Below are 18,848 nucleotides of genomic sequence, written 5' to 3'. Positions count from 1 at the left end.
AACTGATATCAACATTCATGAAAAATATAGAACATTTTAATATGTTCAGAAAATGTAGATTAGCCAACTACCAAAGGTTTTGTAACTCCAGTTCCTAGGGGCGGGACCAAATATTCATGACGTAGTACTCAAATTGCTGTCTGATTGGTTGATCTGGGTTTGGCGCGTTTATTTGAACATACGGAAGCGGTAAGTTACACAACATTTAAACATTTGGCTGCATGTGCTGATTTATGTTTAAGGAAAAGCTAAATCATGAAATTAGCGTGAACGTAAGCATGTTTAAAGTAACTTTCTCGGTAGTCAATCATTGACTTGTTCTGAAGCTCATATCAGAAAGTAAAGTTCTCTAACTAGCTAAGTCTATGTTGTTACAATGTGTCAACGGTTGTGAAAGTGCTACTTAAAAGGTAACTATTGCAGCACCTGCTGCCATCTGGCACTACGAAGACAAAAGTGAAAGTAACTTTAATTTTGTCTTCCCATTATAATGAATGATATGAATGCCCTATTGATGTTATGACAGTAATGGTGACATCTAAAGAAATTATTTTTTTATTTATATTTAACTAGGTAAGAAAGATGTGGTTATCGCCCCACTTGGCCATGGAGAAGAAGGCTGGGTGCTCAAAATCCAATGACATCACAAAGTACTTCAGTATAACCCCACAACCTCTTGGGAGGAAGAACCTAATTTCTGAGCAGGTGAAAGAGAAACCTAAGATGGCGCCTTGTCATATTGGGGGGTCTTATGATGAGGTGCCTCTCTCTGTGTCACGGTCAACCAGTAGGCTGCACAGATTCAAGCAGAACAGATACCCCAAAGCAAGAACAAGCCTCATCAAGGATAACTCCTGCTCAGACCCTCCTAATAATGTTATAGTGATTTCAGAGTCAAGCTGCTCCAGTGCTGGCACGGCATTCAGGGGCAGGGCAGTGATGGGGTCTGTGGACCTGGGTCAAGACACTGGCCGATGCCATGGAGTTGGACTTGGATCTGGTCAGAATGAAATAGCATGTACCCTCACAATTCAAGCAGCGGTGCAGTCTGCCTCTGGGACAGTCAGGGTCTCGGATGAGAAAGTGGCAACCAGTTTCACCAGGAAACAGGACACTAATAAGGCCAATAGTCCCCAACACTCACAGAGATGGATTTTGAATTGGTGGTCCAGGTCAACACTTAAATGCAACCAGACTGAGAGGAAGGGGTCAATTACTTCTGGCTGGAGAGATAAGTTGTCAGGGTCTGCCCGCAAGGGGTCTCTTGAAGAGGTCAAATTGTCTAACCCACTGTTCCCAGTGAGAAGAGTCTTCACTATGCTGCTGAAGAAATACAAACATAATATTCTGGAGTCGGAAAGTCCCGGTAAGATCGAGAGACTATAGTTTATTCTATCTGTGTCATGTTCTTATTGTCATGTATATAGTCTGTGTGGTGCCATATTCTAGTATCAGATTCAGTCTTATTGGTCGCCTTTTCTTTCAGAGACAGGGGTAGGCGCTATATCTCCTAGCTCTGTAGGAAAGAGGAAACATCAGAATGAGGAGGAGGACCCTGAAACCATATGCAAGCGCCAAAGGTCTAGCCCGGGGTTAGAGGAGACCAGCTTGACTGGGTATAGTCCCTCTTTAGAACACCAAGTCAGGGGGTCTCTTATCCCCTCTACCAGGGGTCAGCCTAGAAGAAGCAGGCTGAGCCGAACACAAAGACTCAGGCAGCAACAGTGGGAATGTCGAGGTCTGGGGATAGGTCATGAACTGACCCCTAACCCACCAAACCAAGCAGAATCCCCTCAGAAGGTCTCTCCTGCCCAACCACAGCAATGCCTTAGGAGAGGTGATGATTCCTAATTCATTGTAGTTTCCACAACAATCTGTATTTACTTTTCTTTGTCCAATTTTGTATGTCCTAACTATGTATGTCCCGGACCACTAGAATACAGAGGTGCTTTAGCTCTGTCATTGATTGGGATCTGCCATTAGTCTTTAAAATATGTACCGTTCTTTATTTTTCTGTTGTGAAGTTCACAACATTGAGGATTTGCTGTGGACAGAGAAGTACCGCCCTCAGCACTCCAGTGAGGTAATAGGCAACCTTGTCTCTGTAAAGAAGCTACACAGGTGAGTTGCTAACACCACTGCTAGCTCCTTCAATGTTTAGCTTTTATAGTATGGTGTCTTAAATGCATTTCCTTGTTTCTGTTTGCAGTTGGTTAAAGAAATGGAAACGGAGAGCTGACTGTGAAGAGAGGAGAAAAGGGCGAGAAAGGAAACTAGAGGAAAACGCCAACAGCAATGGTAAAAATAAAACTTTTAGATGTTATGAATTGATGGGGGAAAATGTGTCAAATAAAACCACCCACTGTATTATAAAAAAAATCAAAAAACATCACTGACGATGAATCTCCCATGAATAACATTGATTGTAGCGTTGACCTCCGGTTTGGCTGTGCAGACTCGTGGGACTGTGGTGACTTCCAGGGAGAGGCTAGAGTGGAGGAGGACGGGGAGGAAGATCTGTGTAGCACCATGCTGATCACAGGACCTCCAGGGGTGGGCAAGACTGCCTCAGTATACGCCTGCGCTCAGGAGCTAGGCTTCAAGGTCAGTGTGAGACTACTTGGAAGACCTACAGTCCCATTCACATGTGTATCCTTTATTTAACTAGGCAAGTCCGTTAAGAACAAATTGTTATTTACAATGACGGCCTACACCGACCAAACCCAAACAACGCGGGGCCAATTGTGCGCCGCCCTATGGGACTCCCAATCACGGCCGGTTGTGATACAGCTGGATTCGAACCAGGGTGTCTGTAATGACACGTCTAACACTGAGATGCAGTGCCTTAGACTGCTGCGCCACTCGGGAACCCGAATAGGACCTACTGATTGGTGTTAGAGTATGGTACAGAGACATTCATCTATTTTTAACTTTTAAATGACAGTTTGTGGGTAATTGGATAAGATGGGTAAAGCAGAGAACCAGGAGAGGCTGGCTCATGTTCATTCAGTCATATGATTCACCAAAACAGGTTAGCTTTCATACGGGTGTATGCAATCATCTTCTAACCTGTGGGTGCAGTATGACTAGTCAGTGTAATATATGTAAGATGGCTGTCTTGACTGCTCATTTCCTTGGCCTCTCCAGGTGTTCGAAGTGAACTCCTCCTCCCAGCGCAGTGGTCGTCACGTCCTGACTCAACTGAAGGAGGCCACCCAATCTCACCTGGTGGAGATCCAGGGAAGCACCACCTTCAAACCATCTCATCTCAGTAGCTACAACAACACCTCAACTAAATCTGACGCAGTAGCTGGTAAGCACACCCCGCTATCAAAAAGTACTTTATTGCAGTCTAAGCATAACCATCTACTGAAAATCACTTATTTAAAGTGACAGGAACTATTTTGTATAGTGTTTTTCCAATGGAGACTGTTGTGTGCTCTCCTCACACAGGTAAAGTGGCCTCTCCCAGAAAGGTTTTCTCATCCTATAGGAAGGAGCCTCAGCCCCCTCGTAGCTCCCCCCATAAAAGAGGTGGCTGTGCAGCCTCCATGATGCTGGCTAATTTCTTCAAGAAGAAGAGTAAACCAGAGATCACAAACTTAGATGGCCCTTCGTTGTCTACAACACAGGATGAGCACATTCCAAACAGTTAAGAAAAACAGGAAACACCTTGCAAGTTTAGTTAACCACACATAGGCATGTGTGGATCTTAGGAGGCTGGTGGGAGGAGCCATAGGAGCACGGGCTCATTGTAATAGCTGGAATGGCATGAATGCAACGGAGCCGAACGTGTGGTTTCCATATGTTTGATGTGCTTGATACCGTTCCATTTATTCCATCGATTACAATGAGCCCGTCCTCCTATAGCTCATCCCACCAGCCTCCTCTGGTGTGGCTATGGTTAGTCTTTTTGTTTAATTGCTGATATTATTTCCTACAGTTTTTGTCTCTCTCAAGACCGTGAAGAAGGCAGATATTATTAACCCTCTGTTAGTCAGTCAACTGTCACCAGACATTGAAGAGCCACCAACAGGTAGCCGGAGTAAAAGGATGTCCACATCACTCATTCTATTTGAAGAGGTAAACCACACAGCAGTCAGTTGTATAGCAGTGCTAGGTTGCAGACTAGACCGCATAACTGTAGTTTTAATGAAGTGACCGAGCTGCACCTGCTCTCCCGCAGGTTGATGTCATATTCGATGATGATGTGGGATTCCTCACAGCAATCAAGACCTTCATGACGACAACCAAGAGACCTGTGATACTGACCACTAGTGGTACGTGTGTATATACTGCATACTGAAAAATATGAATTCAATTGGATTGAAAATGACAAAGTTTTCGTGTTATGATTCAACTGTCTTCAGATCCCTCCTTCAAGGCAAAGTTTGATGGCGACTTTGAAGCGATCCTTTTTAAAACCCCTTCAGTAGTAAGTCAAGCATCTTGGCACCATTGCATCCCCTCAACTAATGCGCATGATATGGTATGAAGCTGCTACTCCATTTTGTTTCTGTCTGTGTCGTGCACCCTCCCAGGTGAATGTTTGCAGTTATCTGCAGCTGCTGTGTCTGGCTGAGAACGTCAGGATGGATGCTGGGGACATCACCTCTCTGGTGAGCCTGAACCAGATAGACATCAGACGTACCCTACTGCAGCTGCAGCTCTGGATCTGCAGTGGAGGAGGACAAGCATCTCAGAGGGCAACCCCACTGAAGGACCCTGCAGGTGGTGTGCATGGAAGTGAGTGATGACAAACTATTAACAGACTAACTTCAATGGTTAGGTGTGTTAGTATAATACATGTATTGTGACCCCTTAGTTTTCTTGGTCCCTGTCTAAAAGAGTTTACGTCAAGTCTTACAATTGAATCACTTGATTGTTTTGGTGAACCCTAGCTCTGAATGTTGCTGCAGTGGAAGACATTGCAGTGGGTGAAAATACTTCTCCCCGCCATCCTCCCTGTGACGTGGGCTGCACTCAGAGCATGCTGGGGCTCCTGAACTCTGGCCCCAGCCATGACCTGCAGACCACTCTAAAGGCACGTGAACTTGAACTAGATGAACATCCAATGCTTTTATTCAGGTAACAACATTGAATGACAGTATAACTGTATGAGGTGCCTTTCTCTTTGATTCCTCAGTGCCAGTCCTGGGCTAAACCAGACATCATCAAGCTAATGGAGATCCTTACTGAGAGCTGGAGGAGAGGTGTAGCTTTGCTCTACTCGAACCTGGAGCTCCTCCTTCCCCTACCAGTCAGGACCCAGCCCAGTCCTTTCCTCACCCCAAAGAAAGTGACTCACCCTAGGCTTCAGAGTGAGCCAACACCCCCTGACATCCACCACCCTCAGATCCCACTGATCCTGGATCAGACCAGTCCAGTTAAGGTGTCCTCTGGCTCCAGGCTGAGGAGAAAAAAAAGTGTGCCAACATCTGATTCCAGATCAGCTCAAAGCATGTTAGTAAAGCCTTACAGAGCCTCACTGTCTCTGAGGGCTCATCCAAGTGTATCAAATATTACTGAGACTTTTAATGACAAACTTCAAACTGAGAAGGCAGATGGCTTGGTGTACCACTGCTTAGATGCAATAACTGACTTTATGGACCTCATGTCCTTCATTGATACCTCTCTACCGAGTGAGTCTCCACATAAGGCTGGCCCATGCAGACCAGGGGCTTTTCTCTGGACAGGGGCGGAGGTTAAGGATGGACTGCTCGATGAGATGAGAGAGGAAGATGGGGGCTGTTGGTGGTGGTGTGAGAGGACATTGGAGATCCAGGCTGCAGTAGAGGGCCTGGGCTTCCACAGGTGCCTGGCCAGGGTGTCTGAGGGGTGGGCTGGATCCCAGAGGCTGGAGGGGGAGCAGAGGGGGAGGGTGATGGAGAACCTCACCCTCCCTGTCACCCCACCCAGACAGAGTTTCAATGTCAGTCAGACCACCTTCTGTGATCCTAGGTGAGTGCAGTTTCCTGATTGTTCTGGTATTTTTTTCACTGTAAGAAATACATTGGCGGCTCAGTCCTCTAAATTACCATACATGCTTGTGAAGTTAGCACTCAAGTTTAATGTTGTTAGAATTTGGTTCAAACTGTTAGTCAGAAATGAGCATTATTGCAAACAAAACCTTTATTAGATTAAACTGAATAGAACTCTCATTGTAAAGCTCCAGTTCCATTGAGTCAGTGTGGTATCTGAACAGCAGTTTGTCTTCCAGCGTGGTCGAAAGGAGATATGACATCATCAGAACTGTCCTCTCAAGTAGAGCCTTCTGCACCTTGGGAAACAAGCAGGCTGTTGCCGTGGACTACCTACCTGTCCTCCGCACCATGTGCCAATCAGAGAGAGCTCAGCAGGGCCAAGGCAGGTGAGTCAATATGCTGCATGAGAGCACCTTATTAATTTCTACTAAGAGAAAAAAGTTATAATTAAAAAGATTGCTCAGATGACTTACAAAGACTGATTTTGTTGTACGACTGCTGTTTCTCCTAGGTTTCTGCATTACCTGGGCCTCACTAAGGCTACTGTGAGACTCCTTGCAGATGATTTCCCATGACAATGACCATTTAAGCCAGCAGACTACACAAACAGATCTGCAACATTTGTCTCTACACTGCATGACAGGGAGGGTAATGCTATCATCTCCCTATGTTAATGACTTGTGATTTAGTGAATGTAGCCCATATAGGTGTTCATGATACATTTTGCTGTACATTCATATTTTTTTACATTGAGTGAGAAGTTTAAGTTTACTGTATGCATTCAATGTATAATTGAAATATAATCCTATTTTTATATTCATGCATAAAAATAAAGACATGTATTTGTAACTTTTTTAATCTGGTTCAGTGAGTTGGTGTTTAGAAATCAGTGGTATTTCTGGCTTTGAAGGCATTAAACATTTGTCCACAAAGGTACAGATGCAGGTGGTCACGTGACAAATCATCACTGTACATATTCAAGCCTGTTCTGCTTTACTATTGGCCCTGAGCGAACATTTCTATTCATGGGAAAGTGAAAACATGACGTGTGGTGTCTATAGGAGAGGCTCGAGTTCAGCTGCTGAGGCCTGAACTGACACCTCAAGTGCAATACCATCCGAGTCTACAGGTGGGAAGTGTTGTAGTATACATTTAAATATAAGCTAGTGTCAACTTCCATCAAGCCTCCAATACGCAGGTCTCTCTGGTTAGTTCTTTGTGAACTCGACCCCACCAGGTCACACATACTGTACACAGTCAACCAGTTTCAGTCTGAAAATGGTGCGTGGAAATTGTCGCTGTAACATTTAACTCGATTCACTGAGCAGCTCGTAAAACGCCACAGCCTGCAACATGGCGTCACACAGCTCCTCCCCCCGACTCCGCCCACCCATCTGGAAGGAGTTCCTGTATTTCACCAACAGGTTGTGAGGGAATGTCACCCTCGGAATCTTCTGAGTCACTGACTCCGTCATCAACTTTTGCACCGCCTGGGCCCCGCTGGTGCGGGAGTCACCCACCATGAGGCCAAAATGGCGGCCGACGGCGGTGCGCATCATGTTGAGCACCTTGGGTGGAGCAGTGATGTCAGGCTGGGTGTAGCGGGGCTCCAGCAGAGCAAACAGCATAGCCTCCACTGTACGCATGTGAGCCATTACTGGGTACAGGGCAGTGTTCTGAAGGGAGATGGACGGCTTTTCCACAACGAAGAAGTCAGCCGTGGGGAGGTGGGATACCACACTGGAAATCTGGTGATGTTATGGCACATAATGAGATGTGATTCAGTACAGGAGTTATGCTATTTGGATATTACAGTCAACGATTGTGCTAAGCTGAAACCTAGCCCTGTGACATGGCTGTAGACTGACAACATAGGAGTCTGCACAGTCATGTCTCAGGGCTAACCTACTTACCCAAATGCAAGAATATCTCGGTCGGAAACATTCAACTTACGTCATCCAAGTAGGCAGAAGCCATGTAGGTTCCCTTCAGAAAGTTGTGGCAATCCTCATGTTTCCACTCCAACACGTTCATGCCACGATCCACGTGCGCCCAGGCTATTTTATTCACTCCACACACAATGGACACTATGGAATTTGCTTTCTGGAAGAAAGGCAAAAGTGGATTAATACACATGTAATAACACTGATGTAGTATTTATGTGGTGACGTGACTGATGGGGTACAGACAGCGGGGACTGACCCTGTGGGCTGTCCAACTGTGCCATCAACATCCAGACCTCAAGGCCATCCGTCTAGCTAAATCATCTTACCTCTAGCCAGGTCCTTTCCACCTCTGGTCTGATGAACTTGGCTAGCTGGATCTTTACTTTTCTTTTCTCCTTCTTCTCCGGAGGGTTGAGGATGGAGTTGAAGACAATGACAGCACTTTTGTGTTTCAGAAGCGGCACATTTATGACGCTTTCGAGATTTTTAAAAGGTCCATTTCTAGTCCTGTATTCCACAATGTTGACAGACTTGCGGCCACGAAGGAGCTTGACAGCAGCGAGCTCCGTCTCTGCCGCATTGTTGAGGAGCTGCAAAATGACATCTCGCTGCTCTGACGTGTAGTATGCGTCCAGCGACTTGTCATCACAAGGAGTAGTAGATGAAGAGAGGGTGTCATTAAGGGTTTCAAAGCCTGCGACTGGGATCCGACTCCTCCAGCAGCACGTGCAGTTGAGATACCGGAATTCTAGTTTGGGGAGTGAGCCCTGGGGTTGGTAGAATAAGCCATACTGCCCTGCAAGAATAGATGGAAACATACAATTGGGGGCGGGTATAATTTGTGGAACGTTCCAAAATTAATCTGTTCCAAAAACTGCGTAAAGTACAAGGTTGCCAACAAACAACGCATACAATGTAGCATGATCAATTCACCTAGCTAACTTGCTGCCGAATAGGCATCAACTCACCACGTAGTTTATTCTTAATGTTTGTCCATAGGCTACCAGAGTGAGGACATACATTTTTCGGAATAAATGTGGTGAATGAAACAATTAATTAAATAGCCCACTCCCTACCCGGTATCAACTTTGTATGCGTTGTTTGTTGGCAACCTTGTTTCCGCAGTTTTTGGAACAGATTCCTGTTGGAACGTTCCACAAATTATACCCGCCCGCTAACAAATAGCACCTGAAAAAAATGTAATTAAGAAGTTACGAGAAACTCGACAGCTTGAATAAAACATTTGTGCATACCTCTCCGGGCGATTAAAGACATACATCGCCTTGCAACCCACATTGTAATCGTGGTTTTACAGGTAATTCATTCAAACTTTTGCCCTTTAGTTGTTCGCCGATCGCACGCTGATGCGGAAACAAGGATCACGCATACTTGGTTCCGAGGCACTTCATGTTCCCCCGCTCTCCAGGTTCTTTATGCTGCATTTGAAATATCACTGACTTTCATTTCAAGTGTAAACTTCTTCAAAGCTGTCTTCGTTTTTATATATTAAAATATTTTATTTATTTACATTTCAATATATGAATGAACTTTGGTGACATTATCAAGACATTATATATTATCTCGATATATTTTGTTGTAATATATACTATAAAATCAAGTACAGTTGTTTTTCTTAGATATTACTATTCTGTCAGGCTTACTTGTCCGTTTATAAATTATGCGTAATATATGGTAACGCTTTTTTCACTTCCCCTACTCATTGTTATTTGATAGTGAGTGTTTGTGTGGAGAACAATAAACGTCATGTTGCTATGCCAGTGAGAAAAGGAAACGTCGGCCAGTGACCGCGGTCAAGTGCAACAACAACAAAAAATGTCCTGACACCTGTTATAGAAGTAATACATTTGAGTGAATGAAAAGGCATGGACCTAAGTAAAATAAGCAATTCGTTTGTTGGGACTTGATTGAGGCAGAAGAATAGCCGATTTACTTATGGCAAGTCCGGAGAGAAATAAGAAGATTCTGCTTGATATGGTGAAACAGCCCAGCAACGACCATTGTGCCGACTGTGGGGCCCCTGGTGAGTTATATTTAATAGAATACATGTTAAACCATGATTGATAGCCTCTAACATTTGACATGTTTAGGTTACCATTGTGGTTAGGATATGGTACAGATAGGAACTGTAAAACAGTTTAAAGTAGTAAAATATCGAGGGACCCCCCAAACAGAAGCTATGTCTTCTATGTGACAATTTCATATTAATGATCGACTATTTCAGTGTGGTTGTCTATTGTTTATAGAATGTGGAGCATGAGCAAAAACCTAAGGCATGTAAGACGTGAGTTATATTTGCATTTGCTTTTATTTCACTGGATTTCACTGCTGATTATGTTCTTACTACAACTGTGATGTGGTTGTCTCACCTAGCTATCTTAAGATTAATGCACTAACTACAAGTCACTCTGGATAAGAGCATCTGCTAAATGACTAAAAAGTAAAATGATTACAACCATGGCATGTTTTAAAGAACTTATTTTGGGGGAAGTTATAGTTCATTCAGTCAATGATTACAAGGGTTCCTCCTTTCCAGTAACTCTCTACAACTCATCAACCAACCTAGAAAAAACAACCAATCAAGGCATGACATACTACAAAGTCCAATATCCAAACTATAGTAATGTGGTTCAAAGGTATACAGGCTGCAAACATTTCAAGTGTCTGATTGATTGATACAGTATCATATTACTGCTATTCACAGAGCCAGACTGGGCCTCATACAAACTTGGTGTGTTTGTATGTGTGAATTGTTCTGGGACACATCGGGACTTGCCTGCCATCAGCCGGATAAAGTCCATACGCTTGGATTTCTGGGATGATTCCCTAGTAGAGGTACAGTTTAACATGTCACAATGGCCCAGTAGTGTACCAAGGACCTTTACACCTTGAAGGATGTACTCTCAAGATCACTCAATAGTCACAATCCCTTTGATGTTGTGATGTTATAACATGCTTATTATGTTATTATTATGTTATAACGTTCCTATTATGTTTCTAATTGTAGTTTATGAAGACATGGGGTAACGCTGCAGCCAATGCGTTCTATGAGAAGTGTGTTCCGCCATTCTACTACCGGCCACAGGAGAAGGACTGTGTGTGAGTGGAACTATATCAATGTCTTCATTCACTCACTCAATTTAAGGAAGTGTAAATTGTGATGACTTGACAGTTGTTCATTCAGTGGAAGTATTATTTCAAGAGAAGAAGAAGAAACATCTTGGTGTCAATTAGCCTAAAATTGACTGAGTTGGCAAATACTACAGGGTTTGTGGTCGAAGTTGTGTCATATTGTCACGACTTCCGCCGAAGTCGGTCCCTCTCCTTGTTCAGGCGGCATTCGGCGGTCGACGTCACCGGTCTTTTAGCCATCGCCGATCCACTTTTCATTTTCCATTTGTTTTGTCTTTGTTTTCTACACACCTGGTTTCTATTCCCCAATTACATGTTCATTATTTAACCCTCTGTTTCCTACATGTTAGTGTGCGTGTTTATCGATTGTTCATGGCGGTACTTGTCAGCTGGTTATGTTTGCCGGGTTATTTATTTACGCCCGTTATTTTCGAGTGACCGGTATTTTCTCAGCACTTTGAGTATTGTCTGTATACTGGTGCTGTCATGGAATTAAATACCTTGTACACTCATTTCTGCTCTCCTGCGCCTGATTCACTGCACCAGTTAACCACCGCCTGACACATATATTCAACACAAAAAGTTTGTATTTTTTAAAATATTAGTTTTTGTATTTCAATCTTTAACCTTTTGGTTTCCTGACAGTGTTCTTAAAGATCAGTGGATACGTGCTAAGTATGAGAGGAGAGAATTCACAGGAGAGAATAACTCCCTTCAACAAGTTTATAGTTCAGGTAAGTGCTAAATGTTGACAAGCCTTCATGGATAAGTCTATTTATTTTATTCAAATTGTCTAGGAACACAAGACATTTCCATACATCGCTGTCTACAGAGCAAGGCATAGAACCAAACGTACCAAAATACTGCGTATGAAGAGACGAGTGATACTAACTAAATCAATGTTTTGTATTGGTTGGATCCCATTCAGGACTTTACGAAGGAATACTATGGAAGAAAGGCAAGGACAACAAGCAGTTCCTGAAAAGGAGATTCCTGCTCTCTGAAACTGACTTTACCTTGAGATACTTCACCAATGAGGATGTAAGTTGGATGAAATGCAGAAGACACATTTCAGTTGAATGCATTCAGTTGTACAACTGACTAGGTATCCCCCGTTCCCTTTAAGTAGCTTCTCTCCATCCTCTTCGATCAGATAACCCAGCTAACAAAATGTCGTCCTGGGGACGTGCCCAGAACGCTTTGGAAAAGTCACAGGGAACATCCCCTGTTACTTAAAACAATGGGACTCCCTAAATCTCTCTCAGATCATTACCAATCCCATGAGGTATGACCACAAACACCCAGAAAGGCTACTCTCCTTGGTATTTTTCTGTAGTTACCTTAGTGATCACTGTGTTCTGAATTGGCTGCTCAGTTAAATTACCTGTACTGATTTGTCATAGACGCTTGCTGAAAAACTTGAATGAGAAACCTTCCTTCATGACCGGGCCTCTGGAAATTAGCATAGAATCCGCTTGATCCCCTCTGTCGAAGATGCTTGGACCTTTTAAAAAATATTTTCAGTGGTATTGTTAACAATAAAGAAAATGATCATTAAAAACAGGTTCAGCCCCTGGTTCGACTGTGATCTGGCAGAGTTACTTCACCTCAAGAACACTATTTGACGAAAGGATCTGCACAAAAATACTCAGGCTGACTGGCTGTTGTTCAGGAAATTTAGAAATAGTGCACTCAGGTTATATGGAAGGCCAAAGTAAGTTACTTTAAGGAGCAGTTCTCTCTCTGTGGGTCTAACCCCAAGAAGTTCTGGAAAATGGTGAAAGACCTGGAGAATAAACCTTCCTCCTCACAGCTGCCCATGTCCCTTAATGTGGATAATGTGGTTGTTACTGACAAGGAGCATATGGCTGAGTTCTTTAATCATCACTTAATTAAGTCAGGATTCCTATTTGACTCAGCCATGCCTCCTTTACCATCCAACACTTCCTCATCTCCCAGCCCTTCTAATGTGACTAGCCTTGATGCTACTCCCTCTTTTTCCTCTTCCTCGCTACTCAGCTTCTCCCTGCAGGCGGTCACCAAGTCTCATGTGCTAAAGGGGCTCCTTAAACTTGACCCCAAAGAAACATCTGGGTCAGATGGTTTACATCCTTTCTTCTTTAAGGTTGCAGACCCTATAGTTGCCTAGCCTGTCTCTCCTCTCTGGGAGGTTCCCAGTGCTTGGAAGGCAGCCACACTGAAACCTTTATTTAAAGGAGGAGATCAAGCTGATCCTAACTCTTATAGGCTAATTTCTACAGTATCTTGCCCTGTTTATTAAAGTGTTAGAAAAACTTGTCAATAATCAACTGACTGGCTTTCATGATGTCTATAGTATTCTCTCTGGTACGCAATCTGGTTTCCACTCTGGTTATGAATAAGTCACTGCAACCATAAAGGTCCTAAATTATGTCATCACTGCCTTTAACTCTAAGCATTGTTAAACTGCTATCTTTATTGACTTGGCCAAAGATTTTGATACAGTAGACCATTCCATTCTTGTAGGTCGGCTAAGGTGTATTGGTGTCTCTGAGGGGTTTTTGGTCTGGTTTGTTAACTACCTCTTTCAAAGAGTGCAATATGTAAAGTCAGAATATCTGCTGTCTCAGCCCACCTGTCACCCCAATGCTCGATCCCAGGCTCCACGCTCTTCTCAATTTACATCAACAACATACCTCTGGCAGTAGGCTCTTATCCACTTACAGTGCATTCGGAAAGTATTCAGACCCCTTGACTTTTCCCACATTTTGTTACATTACAGCCTTATCCTAAAATGGTTTCAATTGTTTTCTTCCACTCATCATTCTACACACAATACCCCATAATGACAAAGCAAAATCATTTAAAAAAAACATTTTTGCAAATGTATAAAATAAAAAAAACTGAAATCACATTTACATAAGTAATCAGCACCTTTGGCAGCGATTACAGCCTCAAGTCTTCTTGGGTTTGACGCTACAAACTTCTGGGTAGTTTCTCCCATTCTTCTCTGCAGAGCCTCTCAAACTCTGTCAGGTTGGTTTCATCAGACCAGAGAATCTTGTTTGTCATGATCTGAGAGTCCTTTAGGTGCCTTTTGGCAAACTCCAAGTGGGCTGTCATGTGCCTTTTACTGAGGAGTGTCTTCTGTCTGGCCACTCTACCATAAAGGCCTGATTGGTGGAGTGCTGCAGAGATGTTTGTCCTTCTGGAAGGTTCTCCCATCTCCACAGAGGAACTCTGGAGCTCTGTCAGAGTGACCATCGGGCTCTTGGTCACCTCCCTGACCAAGGCCCTTCTCCCCGGATTGCTCAGTTTGGCCGGGCGGCCAGCTCTAGGAAGAGTCTTGGTGGTTCCAAACTTCTTCCATTTAAGAATGATGGAGGCCACTGTGTTCTTGGGGACCTTCAATGCTGCAGTCATTTTTTAGGACCCTTCTCTAGATCTGTGCCTTGACACAATCCTGTCTCGGAGCACTACGGACAATTCCTTTGACCTCATGGCTTGGTTTTTGCTCTGACATGCACTGTCAACTGTGGGACCTTGTATAGACAGGTGTGTGTTTTCCAAATCATGTCCAATCAATTGAATTTACCACATGTGGACTCCAGACAAGTTGTAGAAACATCTCAAGGATGATCAATGGAAACGGGATGCACCTGAGCTCAATTTCGAGTTTCATAGCAAAGGGTCTGAATACTTATGTAAATAAGGTATTTCTGTTTTTTAATTTGAATAGATTTGCAAAAATGTCTAAACTTGTATTCGCTTTGTCATTATGGGGTATTGTGTGTAGATTGATGATGAATTTTTTTATTTAATCTATTTTAGAATAAGGCTGTAATGTAACAAAATGTGGAAAAAGGGAAGGGGTCTGAATACTTTCCGAATGCACTGCATCCACTTATATGCAGATGATACAGTCTAATACTCAGCTGGCCCCTCCCCAGATTTTGTGTGGAATGCTCTACAACAAAGCTTTCTTAGTGTCGAGCAAGTTTTCTCTGCCCTTAACCTTGTTCTGAACACCTCCAAAACAAAGGTTATGTGATTCGGTAGGAAGAATGTCTTACTGACACTGGTGGCTGCTTCGCGTGATGTTTTGTTTTTAATCTCTACCATTTTGCCCTTTATGCTGTTGTCTGTGCCTAACAATGTTTGTGCCATGTTTTGTGCTGTTACCATGTTGTGCTCCTGCCATGTTGTGTTGCTACCATGTTGTGTTGTTGTCATGTTTTGTGCTGCTACCATGTTGTGCTGCTGCCATGCTGTTGTGCTACCATGTTGTTGTCTTGCTATGTTTTTGTCATACTGTGTTTCTGCCATGTCGTGTTGTTGTCATGCTGTGTTGCTGCCATGTTGTGTTGTTGTTTTTAGGTCTCCTTATGTAGTGTTGTGGTGTCTCTTTTGTCGTGATGCATTTTGTCAATTTCTTTTATTTTTTTATCCCAGCCCCCGTCGCCACAAGAGGCCTTTCCCTCTTGCTAGGCCGTCATTGTAAATAAGAATTTGTTGTTAATTGACTTACCTGGTTAAATAAATGTTAAATATAAAATACCTGAGAAGGGCTCATCATAATGCTGCCTGTTGTGTATTATTGACCCTAGTCCAAGAAGCCCAAAGCAGTCATCTCTATGAAGGACCTCAATGCCGTGTTCCAGCCGGAAAAGATAGGCCACGGCCACGGGCTGCAAATCTCCTACCTGGAGGAAGAACGGACCAGAAACCTGTTTGTTTACCATGACAACAGCCAGGTAATAACCAATGACAAAACTTAATTGAAACGTTGTCATGAAGACGTCTAGAGATTTGAAGACTTGGGGTCAAATTTCTCTCTCCTTCTTCTAGGAAATTGTGTCCTGTTTCAATGCGATTCGGGCCACTCGGTTTGCTTACCTCAAGAAAGTTGACCCTAATGCCAGGGACAGTGACGTGAGTACAAACTGTTTCAAAGTAGAAGTCTTGTATCGCCGTAACTGACATGAAATGTCACAGGTGACGTCATACTTTCAAGGATTTCCTCTGTACAGATCTGTCTCCTTTCTATGTTTTTGTTTGTGCAGCTTGTACCTTTGATAACCAGAAGTAGCATTAAAGAAGGCTACATGGAGAAAACCGGCCCAACGGTTAGTAATCCATCAAATTCATTGAACATAGTGAAGTTTTAAAGGGATATACATCGAGAGCACCAGAAACTCAACCTGTTTGATGGTCAGCCAGGGCTGATTCTGTGCCTTCTGTGTCTGTTCTTAGCAATGGGAGCCATTCAAGAAGAGATGGTTCATCTTAAACGTAACGGACAGAAAGCTGTCTTACTTCAAAACTTCACTGGTAATGACAATGGAGAATATGCATAAGCCATTTGTATTTGTGGAGAAGAATGTTGTTTGTAAATGTGTGCGTGTGTGTGTGTGTGTGTGTGTGTGTGTGTGTGTGTGTGTGTGTGTGTGTGTGTGTGTGTGTGTGTGTGAGTAAGGAGCAACGGTGTGTGTGTGTGTGTGTCTGGCTGTGTCTATGTGTGTATTGCTGTGTGTCCGTCCATAGGATGCCTTGGAACTGGGGGCTGTCTTCATCGGCACAGAGGGCCATGGCTACTCTGTGAGGGAGGGCCAGCCTAAGGGGAACCGCAGTGGCAGGTGGAGGTTCGGGGTTACCTTGGAGACGCCAGACAGGCAGTTTGTCTTCCTGTGTGACCAGGAGCAGGACCAGAGGGAGTGGATAGAAGCCTTCAAACTAGTAATCTCCCAGCCTATGCTACCACAGCACTACAACAGTAAGAAGACCATTCACTGTTCACCATGCGATTATTGTAAAACTGGTCAATGACAGGAAATTATACCTTTGAGTAGCTGAAATAAGTTTTTTATTTTTTATTATAGACAATGTGTCTTTATTTGTTATTTCAGCTGAGGCAAACATGAGAAGGATGAAAAAATGAATGGTGTAAAAACCGGAGGAAAGGAAAGCACCATTTACAGGAAGAAATGGCAATGTGTGAGGCTGGCTGCCTGTTTCAGAGAGCCTACCAGTGACAGGCGGAGGCTTCTCACAAGAGGTGATCAGTGAACTCTTCAATGGAGTCATGTTTATCGGAAAATGATGAGAGGCTAAATGAACTCAGGCTAAAGAGGCTAAACGAACTGAAGAGCTGCCAATGTGGACCAGTATTGGGAATCATTGCAAATCACCATTATCCAGGGCACCTTGCAAACCAGTGACAGGACTGCCTATTATGAGATGGGAACTGATGGCATTTTCGGGGACATTGGGAATGTAATATATACTTTCTATTAACTAATGTGCATATACACTGAGTGTATAAAACCTTAAGGACGACTGCTCTTTCCATGACAGACTGACCAGGTGAATCCAGGTGAATGCTTTTATCCCTTATTGATGTCACTTGTTAAATCCACTTCAATCAGTGTCGATGACAGGGAGGAGACAGGTTAAATAAGGATTTGTACGCCTTGAGACAATAGAGACATGGATTGTGTATGTGTGCCATTCAGAGGGTGAATGGGCAAGACAAAATATTGAAGTGCCTTTGAACAGGATATGGTATAAGGTTCCAGGCGCACCAGTTTGTGTCAAGACTTGCAACGCTGCTGGGTTTTTCATGCTCAATAGGTTCACGTGTGTATCAAGAATGGCCCACCACCCAAAAGGACATCCAACTTGACACAACTGTGCGAAGCATTGGAGTCAACATGGGCCATGTTGGGCCTGCATCCCTGACACCTTGTAGAGGCCATGACCCGATGAATTGAGGCTGTTCTGAGGGTTGTTTCCAATATTTTGTACACTCATTGTAAGTAGAAAGCGAGAGAGTGCGATACATTAAAGTATTGTATCAATTAGAGTTTGTTTTTTGTATAACACAGTTTTGTAATACAGTGTTTTATTATCTTTGTGTTGATTGCAGGCTACTGTTATTTATATGATTTTGTATGTCCTGTCTGTGTCATTGTTACATATGCCAAAAGCACACACCAAGAAAAGTGAGTTAAGCATTATTTATGTCCATATAGAGCACCCCTTGTGGCTCAAGAGGAAAAATATTCTTTAAGTCGTTATTATACCTGTGACACTGTGATAACTACATGAGCAATGACTTTCTTTACGACAATATGTACATGTACAAAGAGGCTGTTGTGGAAATTCTTACACAGGGACACTCGAAGTCAGTCTTAAAATGAATCATTGTTTATTGTCAGCGCGCTGGAGAGGTTCCAACCAACTCAATGCACCATAGTACACATGTCAATCAGGAGCTCTACTGGGGCAGTCCCAGCAGTTGTCTTATATACGGCTATACACATATAATATAATTCATTAATCATTACCGTTTCATTCATGTGACCGACCAATTACTGGTTCATAACATGTGACAGACCAATACCTCACGAGGTCTGGGCATACTGCCAAATTGCAGCTACTGATAGTGAGGATTCGTTCAGTCAGCCACTTGCATGAACACAGAAATTGGTTATAAGAAAAGCACTAACATTAAAATTGCCATTACAAAGGCAGTCTCCACCTTTGCTAGGATGTTAAGGATGTTGCTCTGGGTGGCCAGTCCACCTCACCCCACAGGAGCAACAGAACAGCCACCAACTCCCTGAGACAAATCAGACGCTCCTTTAGACCTGCATCCGGTGGCGCCTCACAGAGACTGGAGAAGAGCCAGCAACACTGCTCCCCACACCACTCTCCATCACTTCTCTCCCAGGAACTGCATGCAGATACACTGAGCTATGCCCAAGCCGTACGCAGTCAAAGAGGCCCA

General features: G+C 43.5%; 3 protein-coding genes across 8 annotated transcripts; 2 read left to right on the top strand and 1 right to left on the bottom strand.

Annotated features, from left to right (window-relative positions):
- Window positions 1-195: 195 nt before the first annotated feature.
- On the top strand, window positions 196-6,842 carry atad5b (ATPase family AAA domain containing 5b). 3 transcript variants are annotated; one of them, XM_082958838.1, is made up of 16 exons: window positions 196-410; window positions 574-1,366; window positions 1,487-1,837; window positions 2,025-2,121; window positions 2,210-2,298; window positions 2,456-2,604; window positions 3,148-3,313; window positions 3,454-3,651; window positions 3,944-4,083; window positions 4,187-4,280; window positions 4,371-4,435; window positions 4,542-4,746; window positions 4,920-5,044; window positions 5,147-5,961; window positions 6,221-6,370; window positions 6,496-6,842. In XM_082958838.1, exons 2-16 carry the CDS (start codon window positions 583-585, stop codon window positions 6,557-6,559), a joined length of 3,492 nt encoding a protein of 1,163 aa, XP_082814964.1. In that variant the 5' UTR covers window positions 196-410; window positions 574-582; the 3' UTR covers window positions 6,560-6,842. The 3 variants fall into 3 exon arrangements, with proteins under 3 accessions (XP_082814964.1, XP_013986309.3, XP_013986312.3); XM_014130834.3 differs by having other exon boundaries at window positions 4,902-5,044; XM_014130837.3 differs by lacking the exons at window positions 196-410; window positions 574-1,366; window positions 1,487-1,837; window positions 2,025-2,121 and having other exon boundaries at window positions 2,430-2,604; window positions 4,902-5,044.
- Window positions 6,825-9,298, bottom strand: tefm (transcription elongation factor, mitochondrial). 2 transcript variants are annotated; one of them, XM_082958839.1, is made up of 5 exons: window positions 9,184-9,272; window positions 9,007-9,071; window positions 8,257-8,726; window positions 7,938-8,087; window positions 6,825-7,732 (listed from the first exon to the last, which is right to left on the bottom strand). In XM_082958839.1, exons 1-5 carry the CDS (start codon window positions 9,207-9,209, stop codon window positions 7,292-7,294), a joined length of 1,152 nt encoding a protein of 383 aa, XP_082814965.1. In that variant the 5' UTR covers window positions 9,210-9,272; the 3' UTR covers window positions 6,825-7,291. The 2 variants fall into 2 exon arrangements, with proteins under 2 accessions (XP_082814965.1, XP_013986313.1); XM_014130838.3 differs by lacking the exon at window positions 9,007-9,071 and having other exon boundaries at window positions 9,184-9,298.
- A 160-nt stretch (window positions 9,299-9,458) lies between these two features.
- LOC106564656 (arf-GAP with dual PH domain-containing protein 2) lies at window positions 9,459-17,972 on the top strand. 3 transcript variants are annotated; one of them, XM_014130841.3, is made up of 12 exons: window positions 9,517-9,971; window positions 10,195-10,232; window positions 10,653-10,783; window positions 10,956-11,047; window positions 11,726-11,814; window positions 12,009-12,121; window positions 15,667-15,813; window positions 15,908-15,991; window positions 16,123-16,185; window positions 16,313-16,390; window positions 16,604-16,832; window positions 16,966-17,972. In XM_014130841.3, the coding sequence occupies exons 2-12, from the start codon at window positions 10,196-10,198 to the stop codon at window positions 16,995-16,997; spliced, it is 1,095 nt and encodes a 364-aa protein (XP_013986316.3). In that variant the 5' UTR covers window positions 9,517-9,971; window position 10,195; the 3' UTR covers window positions 16,998-17,972. The 3 variants fall into 3 exon arrangements, 2 of the variants coding, with proteins under 2 accessions (XP_013986316.3, XP_013986315.3); XR_014379672.1 differs by lacking the exon at window positions 10,195-10,232 and having other exon boundaries at window positions 9,459-9,971; window positions 16,536-16,832; XM_014130840.3 differs by lacking the exon at window positions 10,195-10,232 and having other exon boundaries at window positions 9,520-9,971.
- The last annotated feature ends 876 nt before the right edge of the window (window positions 17,973-18,848 follow it).

Source organism: Salmo salar, chromosome 12 (assembly GCF_965601325.2).
Source record: "Salmo salar chromosome 12, fSalSal1, whole genome shotgun sequence".
NCBI classification, from domain to species: Eukaryota; Metazoa; Chordata; class Actinopteri; order Salmoniformes; family Salmonidae; genus Salmo; species Salmo salar.
Note: the sequence above shows the minus strand (reverse complement) of the source record. Positions and strands in the feature narration are given on the sequence as shown.